A 12,463-nucleotide genomic window follows, 5' to 3' on the forward strand; every position below is an offset into this window, starting at 1 on the left:
AGAAATGAATGCCATCTATAGTCATATGAAAAAATGCTCTAAATCAGTGATAGGCAAACTACAGCCCACAGGCCAAATGCAGCCCCCTGAAATGTTCTATCCAGTGGTGTGACATTATTCCTAATCTGACGAATACAATGAGTAGGATACAATACAATGAAACTTCCAAAGAGTTGCCTTAGAAACAGACTGACTGATGACCATTTCCTTTCCTTTGGCTCCCTCTTTAAAAAGTTTGCCCATCACTGCTCTAAATCATTATTAACTAGAGAAATGCAAATAAAAATAATGGGGGGGGACCACTTTACATCTAGCAGTTTGGCTAACATGACAGAAAAGGAAAATGATAAATGGTGGCAAGGATTTAGGAAAATTGAGGTCCTAATGCATTGTTTGTAGATTTGTGAATTGATCTAAACATTCTGGAGAGCAATTTGGAATTATGACCAATCGGTCATAAAACTCTGCATACCCTTTGATCCTGCAATATTACTATTAGGTCTATAACTCATAGAGATTTTAAAAAGGAGTTAGGGTGGGTGGAAAAGACCTATGTGCACAAAATATTAATTGTAGCTCTTTTTGTGATGGCAAAGAATTGGAAACTGAGGAAATACCCATCAATGGAAGAATGGTGAAGTGAATGGTGTTATATGATTGTAATGGAATATTATTGTGTTATGAGAAATTATAAGCAGGAAGATTTTTTTAAAAAGCTGTAAAGACCTACATGAACTGATATGAAGTGAGCAAAACCAGGAGAACATTATACAGCACAATAGCCATAATTTACAACAAAAAATTTTTGAATAACAGCTATTCTCAGTAATACGTTTTCCCAAGACAATCCCAATGACTTCTGAGGAAAAATACTTTCCACCTCCAGAGAAAGAACTGATGGAGTCTAAATGATTGAAACTGGTCATTCTTTATTTTCATGGTTTTCTTTAAATGTATCTTCCGTAACATGATGAAAATGGAAATGTTTTGTATGATAGCACATATACAACCAGCAACCAACAAACACTGCTTATTGTGTAGGGGAGGAGAAAGGGAAGGAAGGACTGAACGGGGAACTCACAATGTTAGAAAACAAACACCAAAAAAAAGTTTATATATATGTGGGGAAAAAAGAAAATATTACTGAATTACCTAAGCACGACCCAGCTTCATTGAACATTACTTCACTTCCCACATTCTGTTATAGTTTTCTGTTTCTGTAACATTTACTCCATGGCTACTATACCCACCACCCACTCATAATGAGAAATTGATTCCCCAGAGCAAAGTTGCCCATTTATCTATTACCTGAGAATGTAGGAGTAATTGGGAAGGAGTCTTTAATGGTAAAACAGCCTCTATGGGTGTGTCTCCTCCATTATCAGTTGTATCTATTAGCAGGTTTCTTTTGAAAATGTTTATTTGCAATGGTGGTATGGTTGTTACAGAATCACCCCACCAAAAGTCTGATACAGTTTCCCACAAGTAAATAAATACATAGTGTAGAGGAAAGTAGGCTCAAACTTATGGGACATATGGTAAAGGGAGTAACAGCCCATGGAAGTACTTTCACTGGAATTCTCAAGATATTTGTTTGAGGAATTAAGTATCTTTTCTATTGGGATCTCTGTATAGCCTTTAATCTTTTTTTTTTTCACTATGCCCAGTTTTTCCTTGGTTCCTAATGTAAGCTGATTGTTATTAGTTGTTCCAGATATGCCATGGGATTGCCTATGGAAGGTATAAAATCTTCTAGACTATTTGAAGCTCACAAGGTCCTCCACCAGCTAAGAAAAATGAAGTTTGAGATCAAAGCTAAGACCAAAGCTCTTCTCTTCCAAAATAATTCCTTATCAGAAGCTTGACTGGTTCATTATATATATACATATATATATATATATATATATATTATATCCTTGGATTTAAAATTTGCATGCTATGTTATAGAAAATCCAGAATGAGAAACCAGTTTTCCTTATCCAAAACCAATACGCTTCCTGTACAATATGGCACTCTCTCCTCTACAGGTTTTCAAGGACTTCTAAGTTGAGCAAAGACTTGTCTAACCTATTCTCAAACCTATGATGAATCGATTTATTGAGATATTTATACACACACAAACATATCTTATTTTTCTAACGTAGTCCACATAATTGATTATTCAGATCTGAAAAAAGTCATCAAAGAGTAGCACCCTGTTATTTACTTTGATGGCTTTGGGGTATAATCATAGTGGCAATGTAGCTAGATCAAATGGTATGCACAGTTTTTAGGTCTTTGTCCATAGTTCTGAATTGTTCTCTAGAATTGTTTAGACTAGTTCATAGCTCCACCAACCATGCATTAGTTTACCTATTTTCTCACATCCCCTTTAGCATTTGTCATTTTTTTTTCTGTCGTCTTACCCAATCAGATGGATATGAAGTAGTACCTCATTTATTTTAATTTACATTTCTCTAATTATAAGTTCATTTTTATATTATTATTGATGGATTTGGTTTCTTCTGAAAAAATACCTGTTTGTATCCTTTGACCATTCATTGTTTGAGGAATGGCTCTCTTTTTTTTAAGATTTAAATTTGCCTCAGGGGGCAGGTAGGTAGCTCAGTGGATTGAGAGTCAGGCCTAGAGACTGAAGGTCCTAGGTTCAAATCCAGCCTCAGACACTTCCCAGCTGTGTGACCTTGGGCAAGTCACTCAACCCCCATTGCCCACCCTTACCACTCTTCCACCTAGGAGCCAATACCCAGAAGTGAAAGGTTAAAAAAAATAAAAAAATAAAAAAAATTGCCTCAGTTCTCTACATATTTGAGAAATGAGACTTTTAACAGAGAAACTAACTGTAAAATACACACACACACACACACACACACACACAAACACACAGAGAGTTTACTCTTTTTCTTCCGACCTTAGCTTCATTGGTTTTGTTTATGCAAAACCGTTTAATTTAATATGATCAAAATTACCCATTTTGCCTCCTATGATGCTCTTTTTTGTCATGAACTCTTCACCATCCATTTATATAATAAATAATTTTTTCTGTGCTCTCCTGATTTCCTTATGATATCATTTTTTAAAAATTATATATCCATTTTGAGCTTATCTTGTATGATGTGAGATATTGGTCTATACCTAGTTTCTTTCAGATAACTTTCTAGTTTTTCCAGTAGTTTTTATAAGATAGTGACAATTCCTGACATCTTTGAATTTTGTTACATCCTTTAGTACATTCTCTCAGGTTGGAACATTTGTTTTTTTTTGTTGCTGTCATCCATGCCATGGAATGCTTTCCCTTCTCTTCTCTGACTACTGACTTCCCTACTTCCTTTAAGTCCCAATAAAAATCCCACCTTGTATGGAAAGAATTCCTAAAACCTTCCCTCTTTTAATTATTTCCTATTCATCCTGTATATAGTTCACTTTATATATACAGGTATCCCTTCCATATCATTGGAGCTAGAAGTGTGGTGCTCCCTGCTGAAAAATCTCTGTAAAACTTTTTGGTCCTCCCTTCATACCAGAGAAAAAGTAGGAATTTTTTCTTTTTTCTTTTGTAGGATATTTACAGTACCTTATTGTAAAATTTGGATTAGATATTTGGTCATGCACTATATAATTTCTAAATTTTTTTTATTTGGTCTGTTGGCCTTTATGTATCATTTGTAGCTCCTGCAAAACTTCTCCAAAATTCCCATTTAATTTCTTATGCTGACCCTGGATGTATCAAAACTGTGACAGGTGGGGCAGCTGGGTAGCTCAGTGGAGTGAGAGTCAGGCCTAGAGACAGGAGGTCCTAGGTTCAAACCCGGCCTCAGCCACTTCCCAGCTGTGTGACCCTGGGCAAGTCACTTGACCCCCATTGCCCACCCTTACCAATCTTCCACCTATGAGACAATACACCGAAGTACAAAGGTTAAAAAAAAACTGTGACAGGGAAAGTTGAGATGTGGAAGGAATACCTGTATTTGTTTGTATGCCATCTCCCCCATTAGATTGTAAACTCACTAAGGGCAAAGATTGTCTTTTGATGCCTTTTTTATCTGCAGCACTTTAGCCCTGTTCCTGTCATATAGGTACTTAATGAATATTGATTGATTCAAGGAATTTTAGATGATTTTAATATTTTCACAAGACTATTGGAAGATAACTTTCGAGGTGGGATTTGCTCAACAAATGGAAAAATAAAAACAACATAGCAATTTCTGCATTTAAAAAAATATCACTTTAAAAGTGAAAGAAATACAAGGGATGTAATTCACAGGCTCAGGAATGGGAGTTTTTCTCTGAGGCCTAACAGTACATTTTCTGGGGAAATGAGTAAAAGGGAAACTAAATCATGAGGTTAAGAGTAACTACCCCCCTCCCCACATATTCTTAAGAATAATAAAATAATTTTTGTTGACTTTCACCTATAGGATTATGGGATATATCTTACATTTAGACAATTACTAGATAAGAACAAGAATTTAGAAGAACATAGAGAATCTTCAGAGCTTTGACCAACAAGTCCAACAGGAATTCCTAAATAACATCATCTCTGACAAGTGATGCTACAATTTCTGCTTGAGGATTCTTAAATCTACCACCCCTCATTTTACATATGAATGGCACTAAAAGTTAAATCATTTCCCCTAATATCAAGCAGAAAATTCTTCTGAAACTTTATGGGCTTCTAATTAATTGATGATAATCGATTAGATTCTTCAAAAGGTTCCTCCTCTGAAGAGGTTAAGAATGTGATTTTAGTGACTGTGTCCTTTAACCTACACATTTGGCAAAATAATGATTTAACAGGGGAAGTTTTATTACCTGGAAATATTTTTCACACTCAATCTTTAATGATAATTTATTTTTTACACTTTCAGAGCATGATGAATGTATCACAAATCAGCACAGCTGTGACAAAAATGCAATATGCTTCAACACTGTTGGAGGGCATAATTGTGTCTGTAACCCTGGCTATATAGGAAATGGAACCACATGTAAAGGTAAAGCAAAACACAAAGTACTTTAGTCAGTTAACTTTAGAGGGCTTCTGTGGAAGATGTAGGGAGTACAAAATAGAGCTCATAATACAAAATTTTGGCAATGACTCCTTATTTCCATATAGATGTATATATGATTTTAAGCTTTAAAACCTAATTACCAATATTTTCATCAAAGGTGATGCATTTCAAATGACAAATTCTACCTCCCCTGAGAGTAGACTCCTCTTTATTAATGCCTTTCATTATAAGTCACGTCAAAAATGTCAATTCTGATGAATGCTCTAGTATTTCTCAAAGTAGAGTTACATGGCTATTTTTCATATATTTTTGGAAAACTCTAAAATCCACAGTTTTCCTTATAGAATTATAAACCGTATGCAAATTAGAACACATCAGGATAGAAAAAGGATTATTTACTTTGATAGGAGTAGGATAAGCTGGAGATTTAAAATACTCTAATAATAATATTTTTAAAAATTATTTCGAGTAAAAGTTTTTCTCTTCAAATTGATTTGTAAACCATAGCTAACATTCCCTATGACTCTGTAAACTGAAAAATTGGATGTCATCATATGAATAAGCAAAAGAATTGAGATTGTGATATAAACAAACTAGCAATATTTTTTTCTTTGACCTGGGACTTAACTCAGATGAGATTACATAGGATTAAAAAAAATCAAGATTTTTATTATTTAGGTAGATATGGGAAAAGATAGGAGCTATGTGGCTGATAGGTACTAGTTAATTCAGAATCCTAATCCCAAATATAGATGGAAAGTGATAATCTTAGTGAAAAATGTAAACAATAGTTTTATTATTTTACATAGAAATTTAACATCAAAAAGAATGTGTAAAAGCAAATAGTGAATTATTTCTGGAGGATAAATATTCAGGTTGAAGGCTGACCACAGTGGTCAGGAGAGAAATCAGAATTTACTAAGTATCCACTGTTTAGGGTAAGATATTAGATAAAATGCATAAGAAACAGAAGTTTTCGGGTTTTTTTAATCTCAGAGTAGCTTAGAGTCCAATAGGAGATGGATAGACTCAAAAATGCTATACATAACTAACAAACCCACCTACACTATATAGTAAATGCTATAGTGAAATTATTAGTGAGGATTTGTAGGGAGGAGGTAAACTTTATTGGTATGACTACTGTTATTGTAAAAAAGTGAGTCCATAGTGTTTTTTCCCCCACGTAACACTTAAAAACAATTTTTGGAATTCATTTTCTAACATTTTGAGTTTCATATTCTCTCCCCACTCCATGAGCTGGTAAACAATTTACCACTGGTTATACATAAACTATTATATGAAGCATTTCTATATTCATCATGTTTTTTTTCAAGTCCGGTCACTTTATTTCATACTTCATGAAAGTGAAAGCCCATTTTTAAATTAAATTTTATTTTTTTCAATTACGTGTAAAACAATTGTTGACAATTGTTTTCTGATATTTTGCAATTCAGATTCTCTCCCTCCCTCTTTCCCCTTCTCCTGGATAGTAAATAATCTGAAATAAGTTTTTCAGTGCTTTCATGCAATGCATATTTCTATATTCCTCATTTTGTGCCTGAAGACATATATCACCTATACAATAAAAAAAAAAACAACTCATGAAAGGTATATGATGGTGATTGAATACTATTATGTTATAAAGAATGCTGAGCAGGATGGTTTTGAAAAGAATTGAAAAGACTTATGTGATCTAATATAGAGAGAAATGAGCAGAACCAGGAGAACATTATACAAAGTAATAGCAATATTGTGGAACGATCAAAAGTAATAGACTTCTCTACTAGCAGCAATGCAATGATCCAGGACAACCCCGAGGGACCTATAAAAACGAACACTATCCACATTCAGAGAAAGAACTGTGGGAGTATAAATACACACGAAAGCATATGATTTATCACTTGACTATTTGAGTATATGATCTGGGGTTTTGGTTTTATAAGATTATTCAGTTACAAAAATGAATAATAAGGAAATATGTTTTGCATGATAATACACAAGTAACCCAGATTGAATTGCTTGTCAACTCCAGAAATGGGGAGGGAAGAAAGGAGAAAGACAACATGAATCATATGACTTTGGAATACTTAGTGTGGAAATTATTTAAAATAAAAGAAAGAAAATAAATTTAAAAACACATGAAAGACATAAAGTGAATGATGGCATACTTTGATCTGCAATCAGATTTCAACAATTTCTTTTGTGTGTTTGTTTTTTTAAGTCATGAGTCCCTTGCATTTATCTGGGAACCTTGTTTTGCAAATAATATTTTTTGGGAAGACCAATTATTTGCTCAATTTTATGAAAGTAGTAAATGTCAGATGTAGGATTTGAACCTATTGATTCCAAAACTAGTGCTCTTTCCATTACATCATACTCTTTCCTGCTCAGGACTCTCCCAGAGTCACAAAACTGAGAAATGACCGAGCTAGACCTTGAATTTAGGTATTCTATATATTACACTCTTTCACATATATTTCACATCTAAACTGGTCTTCTTACTGTTCCTGATGTATAACAATCCACCTCTATTCTTTCATACATTATACCCTATAAGAGGCATACTCTGCTTTTTAGGTGGAATCAGGAAAATCTGAGTCTCAGACACAGACAAGCTTTGTGATGCCAGTCAATTCACTTATCTTCTCCATGTTTTTATGTCCTCAAATATAAAATGAGCAGGTTGGGCTCAATAGACCACAAGGACCCTTCAAGCTCCAAATGTATTATTTTGGGGTCTATATGAAGCTTTTCTTGATTTCCAAAGCTCCTACTGCCTCCTCCACAAATATAGTGTAATTAATTTGTATATATTTGGATGTGTGCATATTGATTTCCATGATAGAATGAAACTTCCTTGATATCAGGGACTCTATAATTTTTGCCTCTATGTTCCTAGTTCCATAGTGCCCACCCATCACATGGTAGACCTATATGTAATTAAAAAACAATATTTTAAAAATTGATTTAATCAAACCCGGCCTCAGCCACTTCCCAGCTGTGTGACCCTGGGCAAGTCACTTGACCCCCATTGCCCACCCTTACCAATCTTCCACCTATGAGACAATACACCAAAGTACAAGGGTTAAAAAATTGATTTAATTAACTGCCCTCACTGAGCTTATATTCTTTTTTTAAATATTTATTAATATTTATTTTTTAGAAAAGTTAACATAGTTACATAATTCATGCTCTTACTTTCCCTTTTACCCCCTAAATTCCCCCCCATGGCTGATGGGTATTTCCACTGGTTTTAACATGTGTCATTGATCAAGACCTATTTCCAAATTGTTGATAGTTGCATTGGTGTGGTAGTTTCGAGTCTACATCCCCAATCATGTCCACCACAACCCATGTGTTCAAGCAATTGTTTTTCTTCTGTTTCCACTCCTGTAGTTCTTCCTCTGAATGGGGATAGCGTTCTTTTCCATAAATCCCTCAGAACTGTCCTGGGTCATTGCATTGCTGCTAGTACAGAAGTTCATTACATTCTATTTTACCACAGTGTATTGGTCTCTGTTTACAATGTTCTTCTGGCTCTGCTCCTTTCACACTGCATCAGTTCCTGGACGTCTTTCCAGTTCACATGGAATTCCTCCAGTTTATTATTCCTTTGAGCACAATAGTATTCCAATCACCAGCATATACCACAATTTGTTCAGCCATTCCCCAATTGAAGGACATACCCTCATTTTCCAGTTTTTTGCCACCACAAAAAGCACAGCTATAAATATTTTCACATAAGTCTGTTTATCTATGATCACTTTGGGGTACAACCCCAACAATGGTATGTCTGGATCAAAGGGCAGGCATTCTTTTATAGCCCTTTGAGCATAGTTCAAAATTGCCAGCCAGAATGGATGGATCAGTTCACAACTCCACCAGCAATGTATCAATGTCCTACTTTTGCCACATCCCCTCCAGCATTCATTACTCTCCCCTTCTTTCATTTTAGCCAATCTGCTTGGTGTGAGGTGATACCTCAGAGTTGTTTTGATTTGCATTTCTCTAATTATTAGAGATTTAGAACACTTTCTCATGTGCTTATTGATAATTTTGATTTCTTTATCTGAAAATTGCCTATTCATGTCTCTTGTCCATTTATCAATTGGGGAATGGCTTGATTTTTTATACAATTGGTTTACCTCCTTTTGCATTTGTTTGCAATGTTTCTATGCCCTATTACATGATCAATCTTGTGAATGTACCATGTGAGGCTGAAAAGAAGGTGTATTCCTTTTTGTCCCTATTTATTTTTCTCCACATATCAATTAAATCTAATTTTTCTAGGACTTCATTCACCTCTCTTACCTCTTTCTTATTTATTTTTTGGTTTGATTTATCTAGATCTGAAAGAGGAATATTTAGATCTCCCACTAGTATGGTTTTACTATCTATTTCCTTCTTAAGATCTGCCAGTTTCTCCTTTGCGAATCTGGTTGCTATGCCATTTGGTACATATGTATTGAGCAATGTTATTTCCTCATTGTCTATACTGCCTTTAATCAGGATGTAATGACCTTCCCTGTCTTATTTAATCATATCTATTTTTACTTTGGCTTTGTCAGACATCATAATTGCTACTTCTACCTTTTTTTCTCATTTGAGGCCCAAAGGATTTTGCTCAAGCCCTTTACCTTAAACCTGTGTATGTCCACCTGCCGCATATGTGTTTCTTGTAGACAACATATGGTAGGATTTTGGTTTCTAATCCACTCTGCTATTTGCTTCCTTTTTATGGGCGAGTTCATGCCATTCACATTCAGAGTTATAATTATCAGTTGTGTATTCACTGACATTTTGGTATCCTCTCCTAGTTCTACCCCTTCTTCTTACACTATTTCCTTTTAAACCAGTGGTTTGCTTTAAGCCAGTAACCCTTGTCCCCTCCCTTGATTTACTACTCTTTCTACCCCCTCCCCTCTTTTTATTTTTAAGGCCTAATGCATTCCCTCCCCCTTCTTCTCCCCTACCTTTTTTGACCTCCCCACTCCCCTGCTCCCTTTGGTTTATCCCTTCTGACTTTCTCAGTAGGGTTAGATAGAGTTTTATATCCCAATGGATAAAGCTACTCTTCCCTCTAAGAGTTAATTACACTGAGAGTAAGGTTTAAATATTATCTCTTAATGCTCTCTTCCTCTCCTTATTATAATAGTATTCATCCCCAACCCTTCCCATGCCCTCTTTGTGTGTAACAGAATATCCTATTTTTCTTATTCATTCAAGTTTCTCTTGGTGTCCTCTACTATTCATCTCCCTCTTTCCCACCCCCCATATCATCTTAGACCATTTAGTATTCCAACCCCTCTCTATGAATAATTCTTCTAATTACTATAAAAGTGAATACTATAATAATGAATAGAGTTCCTTGCAGAGAATTATACATAACATTTCTCCACATAGGAATACAAATAATTAGATCTTATTAAAGCTCTTAAAGAGGCAAATTTAAAAAATATGAGTTTTCTTTCTTTCCCCTCTGTTTCTTATTTACCTTTTCATGTTTCTCTTGGTTTTTGTTTTTGGATATTGAACTTTCCATTTAGTCCTGGTCTTTTCTGTGAAAATATTTGGAAATCTTCTATCTTGCTGAATGCCCAAACTTTCCCCTGGAAGTATATAGTCAGTTTTGATGGGTAGGTGATCCTTGGTTGTAGACCCAGTTCTCTTGCCTTTCTGTATATCATATTCCAAGCCTTGCTGTCTTTTAGTGTGAATGCTGCCAGATCCTTTGTGATCCTGATTGGTGCTCCTTGATATCTGAATTGTCTCTTTATGGCTTCTTGTAAAATTCTTTCTTTTACTTGGAAGTTCTTAAATTTGGCTATTATATTCCTGGGGGTTGTCTTTTCTGGGTCTAGTGTAGAGGGTGATCTATGGATCCTTTCAATGTCTATATTGCCCTCTTGTTGTAGAACTTCAGGGCAATTTTGCTGAATAATTTCTTTTAGTATGGAGTCCAAATTTCTATTAATTTCTGCTTTTTCAGGAAGACCAATGATTCTCAGATTGTCTCTTCTAGAACCTGTTTTCTTGGTCTGTCACTTTCTCATTGAGATATTTTATGTTTCCTTCTATTTTATCAGTCTTTTGACTTTGTTTTATTTGTTCTTGCTGCCTTGAGAGATCATTAGCTTCTAATTGCTCAATTCTAGCCTTTAGGGACTGGTTTTCAGCTATAATCTTTTGGTTTTCCCTTTCAATCTGGTCATTTCTGGTCTTCAATTTACTTGCCTCACTTTCCAATTGTGAAATTCTGCCTCTTAAACTGTTATTTTCTTGCCAGATTTTGGTTTCCAATTTGCTTACCATTTCATTTGATTTTGGGGCATCTTTCTCCAATTGGGAGTTTCTGTCTTCTAACCTGTTAATTTCCTTTTGAGCTATTTCCCACTTCTCTCGCCAAATCTCTTCCATCTTTCTCATCATCTTAGATTTGAACTCTTCAGTAGCTTGTGGCCAGTTTTCATTATTTTGGGAATGTTTGGATATTATTACTTGTTTGTTCTCCTCTGCTGTTTGGTCTGTTGTGTGCATTTTATCTGTGTAAAAGTTGTCGAGTGTTACAGATTTCTTCTTGATGATCTTTCTCTTTTGGGGTTCTTGTCTCTGGCTTGCCATTGTTAGCCCTGCGCCCTCTCAGGTTTATCCTCACACTCAGGGTCTGTCTGCATTTTTTAGGCTCATGAGATCTCAGGTCTAGTTTGTTCTCAGAGTCAAGCCTCCTGATGGTCCCCTTGCTTGTTCCTCTGTCCAAGGCTCCTTTAACAGTCTCAGGGTGCTGCTTCCACAGTCATGCACCCCTCTGCACTGGGTCCCCACTTCAGGACCACGCCTGTGCTCAGGATCCGAGTCCTCGCCTGAGCTCAGGATCCGTATCTGCACTTGTGTCCATGTCCACACTCGCACCTGTGCTCAGGGTCTGTGTTCAAAGTCCACGTGTTCTTTAGCCTCTTGGGGTCTTAAGTCTTGCTGCTCTCAGGGGCAGGCCCTGGTGACCCCAGGTAGTTGCCAGGGACTTAATGCGTGCCCCAAACTTGCTCTAACTCTTGTGCCCTGGCTTTGGCACTGTAGGTGGTGTGGTGTGTGGGAGGGGGTTGCTCAGCTCACGTTTTAGTGAGAGTTGTTTCACCTCTTTATAGCATGGAGATGCCCCGATTCCACCTACCTCCAATGCTGTGCCCTGTTATGGGGTCCCTTCGTTCCTCTGGATTTGTTCTTATGTCTTCTTGAGGAGTCCTATATGTTTCAGTTAGGAGAGGTGAATCAACTGCTTTTTACCCTGCCGCCATCTTAACCAGGAAGTCTATTCATCATATTTTGAAAGAGAACACACACATCCATGAAGAAAAGAAAGAGAAGAAACATCTAATTTGATCTGCATTCAGACTCCATCAGCCCTTTCTTTGGAGGTGGATAGCATTTTTCATCTTAAATCCTTTAGGATTGTCTTA

The 12,463-nt window shown here is 35.9% G+C and overlaps 1 protein-coding gene across 1 annotated transcript in view; it reads left to right on the forward strand.

Moving 5' to 3' along the window:
* NELL2 (neural EGFL like 2) overlaps window positions 1-12,463 on the forward strand; it is a 127,553-nt gene that overhangs the window by 84,326 nt on the left and 30,764 nt on the right. The window contains exon 14 of the mRNA XM_044677797.1: window positions 4,869-4,991. Within this exon, the coding sequence (XP_044533732.1) occupies window positions 4,869-4,991 (123 nt within the window). The remainder of the gene's footprint in view (window positions 1-4,868; window positions 4,992-12,463) is intronic.

The sequence above is a fragment of the Gracilinanus agilis genome, chromosome 5, assembly GCF_016433145.1.
Source record: "Gracilinanus agilis isolate LMUSP501 chromosome 5, AgileGrace, whole genome shotgun sequence".
In the NCBI taxonomy this organism is placed as follows: domain Eukaryota; kingdom Metazoa; phylum Chordata; class Mammalia; order Didelphimorphia; family Didelphidae; genus Gracilinanus; species Gracilinanus agilis.